The 3,259-nt window shown below is 43.4% G+C and overlaps 1 protein-coding gene across 3 annotated transcripts in view; it reads right to left on the bottom strand.

The window, feature by feature from the left end:
• LOC119312742 (trafficking protein particle complex subunit 5-like) overlaps positions 1–2,079 on the bottom strand; it is a 6,368-nt gene extending 4,289 nt beyond the window's left edge. The window contains exons 1-2 of one of the 3 annotated variants that reach the window (XM_037588500.1): positions 1,797–2,079; positions 922–1,114 (exon numbers count right to left, since the gene is read on the bottom strand). In XM_037588500.1, the coding sequence (XP_037444397.1) occupies positions 922–993 (72 nt within the window). In that variant the 5' untranslated portion in view covers positions 994–1,114; positions 1,797–2,079. Of the gene's footprint in view, positions 1–921; positions 1,133–1,796 lie in introns of those variants that run through there. The other 2 variants (XM_037588502.1, XM_037588501.1) reach the window with 2 other exon arrangements.
• Positions 2,080–3,259: the final 1,180 nt, after the last annotated feature.

Raw genomic sequence — 3,259 nt, 5'->3', positions numbered from 1 at the left:
CCCACCCCCATCCCAAAGTAACGCAAGAGTTGTTTGTTATTGTATTTGGCCCTCTCAAGAAACAGTTCCTTATTGCTTACAAGACAGCAACTATAGTTTAGGTTCAAGTATTCTTTCATGCTGTACTAACGTGATGTGTGATGACTATAGTATACGGAACTGTCCTATGATACAAAATATTTGGCATAAATACAAGCAGCCACTGTCAAAAGCTTCAATTTAACTTCAGAAAGGCAAATACCAATGAAAAGAATGTGCCACCACATTTTACATTTTTTTTTTCACATTTAGGAAGTAACTAAGTACATATTTGCATACTGCAATCAAGATAGAACAAAGGCAACATTTTAGCTCTAAAAAATTATCCATTTGAAAGTATCACTGGAGTGCACAGTAACTTTCACTTCAATAAAGTTTGTTGATATGCACAATATTAACGTATTTCCTTCCATTCCTAAATAAACACATGAACTGAGTGGTTGGCTTGGGCAATAGTTTCTGAACGTCTCCAATGGAACCTACTGTTAGAGAAACTTATTAGTTTCCTTTATACGACATGTTATTCCCATTTTTCATAAGAGTTTTTGTGTATATTTCCGCACGTACTTAGTATATTTGTACTGGCCCTTGGCCTCCAGGACATACAGGTTGCCTATCTCATTACAGCTACCAGTACCACCCTGTATTCGGTTTCAACTTTCAACTAGATTCGCATTCCAATTGCATACTACTACATAACAAAACAATACAAAAAAATGCCCCCACAGTTACAGACCAAAAAACAGTCATGCTGCTCAAACTAACTGACCAGGATCTGAAACAATTTCCCTTCAACTACTCCCCTAACCCATGAACTTGCTTCGGTTACCTATACCTGACTAACGGTATCTGAGGGAATTTTGATGTGGGGAAGACGCGTACCTCCTGTCTCCCACGACCGAGAGGCTTGTCGAGCACGTTTGCGTACTGTTTCGCCTTCCCCACGCCGATCATCTTGTCCGGCCTCCTCTGTGGTGTCCCTCCCTCCGGGTTTCTTCAGATTTCTTGGGGTTTCTCGAAATACTTATGACCAAGCTGAGGCCGTACAGGGGTTCCTGGGTTCCCTCTTTCTATGCTGCAACGGTAGAAGTGAGGCAGTTTCTGAGACGTTTAGACTGCACAACTGAATTATGCGCATTACCAGAGTTCAGTCAATGAATCAATTCTGCATTCAGTATGAGCATGCAGGAAAGGTGCTCTAGGATAATGGCACGGAGCAAATTGCATGAAACAAACATCACCAGTAATTGAAGGATAATGAAAACTGATATACAAGGTAGGCAGTTTCTAAAATCATCTGGGAAGAACTGATGTACCATACACGCAAACAGAATCGTTGCTCTAGAGTCTGTAAGATGCCAAGACCACATAAAACTTCTTTCACAATTTACATGTTCTTGCAATGCTATTTAAGTAGAGTTGTGTACATGCTTGTTCCCTAACATCTTCACTACAAATACTTCTTTGTTAGCATCTTGGACTATGGAGTATTGACTGATGGCAGTGAAGAATTGTGATATTTTTGTTACAATGATCTGTATGGGGCCACTGAAATTCATGCACCTTCAGAAATTCTTAGGTTAGGCCATGCGGTCCTGGCATCTCAGAGGCTCTAAAGCAACAGTTTGTTTGGGGGGGTATGGCATCACAGAGCAGCAGCAATGACATACAGAGCATGATGAAAAATGAAATACTAGCATACAGCGGAGTCCTTTCTGCTCGGGCAGCAGAAGAACCACAGAGGGAAGCGGCAGTACCTGTGGACGGGGAGGAGCGCGGGCCGGGCAGATCGGGGGCCGGGTAGGTCGACGACTGTGGATCTGCACGCGGGGAGGTCGTGACGGGCGGGGACGGAGGCGGCGGAGATTGACGTGTGGGGGCGCGGGCGGGGACTGAGCGGCCTGGATCCGGAGCCGGCTTGGATGGAGGCGGTGAGGACGGGGACAGCCACGGCGGGCGGGGCCGGCGGCGATCCGACGGGAGGCGAGGTCGGGTGTGAGCGGGACGAAACCAGAGAAGTGGGAGAGAGGGGAGAGAAAACGAAGGTGGGATGGGGAATTACGGTGGTAGTTTTGCGTAATTTTTCTGAAGTTTTTTTTTTTAGACACAATTTTTTTTCCTGAGGCCTCGTTTGGTACAAGAGGTTTGGAGTGGATTTTCCACGCGTGGCCCAGAACCTTTTGGGGTGTGTACATGCTACTACTGCTGTGAATGATGAAGACACTGGTGCATTTGTGTACATTTGTACTCCCTCCGTCCCATAATATAAGAGCGTTTCTTACACTAGATGTAATTCGTTGAGCGAACTAGAGTACTAGAACATAGGTTAGCCAAGGTATAGTCGCATGAAAATAATCGGACTCCACAGCCCCACCATCCTACAACACACTTAAACTTTTCTGTATGTCAGCATGGTTTTTTTTTTCAAAAGATGATCCGAGTTTCAGATAATCCTGGACGATCGCTGCATATTTAACAGGTAAACAAACTCTTGGTATGAAATTCGACTTCGACAGACTTATTATGAGTTCTGTAGTAGCACGCCATGAACTCAGTTTTTTGGTGTTTATCAATTTTAAAAAATGGAATTCTATAGCAAGCAAACTGATTGTGTGCACATCTTCTCCCTTGGGAACATTGATCTTCAATCGATGTTTCTTCGGTGTTGACATGGCTACCTAAAACTGCACAATTAGGATGAGCAGTCCCTGTAGATTGAAAGGGTATTAGAAAACAAACCCAATGTTGTTGGCTGTTTTTGACATATTGGTATTTTGTTGTATTGAGTGTTTGAGCGGCTAAATTTTGGTCTAATAAGTTACCTTGCAATCTCGGTGTTCAGAAATAGCATCTGCAGACATGCTATCCACGTAGATGGACAACGAGAAATTGCATGATACCATGAAATGTGTCAACATACATATCTGCAAACTGTATGATCTATCTAAACCTTTGTCCTTTTTTCTCGTTTGCTGCCCGTGGGCATGCTTGTGCTGGTGTACAGACTTGTTTATGCATGGAGCTATGCTTGAAATGTAGGGTCTAGAGGCATGTATAAGACACACATGACAACTCAATGGCAATTTTCTTTTATAGATGGGAAGAAGACTTTTGGACTCTGTTCCTTTTGTTAGAAGTGATCTTTCGTTTTATGCTAAACTGAACATGCTTGGATTGAGGTGGCCCACCAGACTCCCATTTTGCTTTTGTTTTATGATCA

This window comes from Triticum dicoccoides, chromosome 5B, assembly GCF_002162155.2.
Source record: "Triticum dicoccoides isolate Atlit2015 ecotype Zavitan chromosome 5B, WEW_v2.0, whole genome shotgun sequence".
NCBI lineage: Eukaryota > Viridiplantae > Streptophyta > Magnoliopsida > Poales > Poaceae > Triticum > Triticum dicoccoides.
This window is presented reverse-complemented; position numbering and strand designations above follow the sequence as displayed.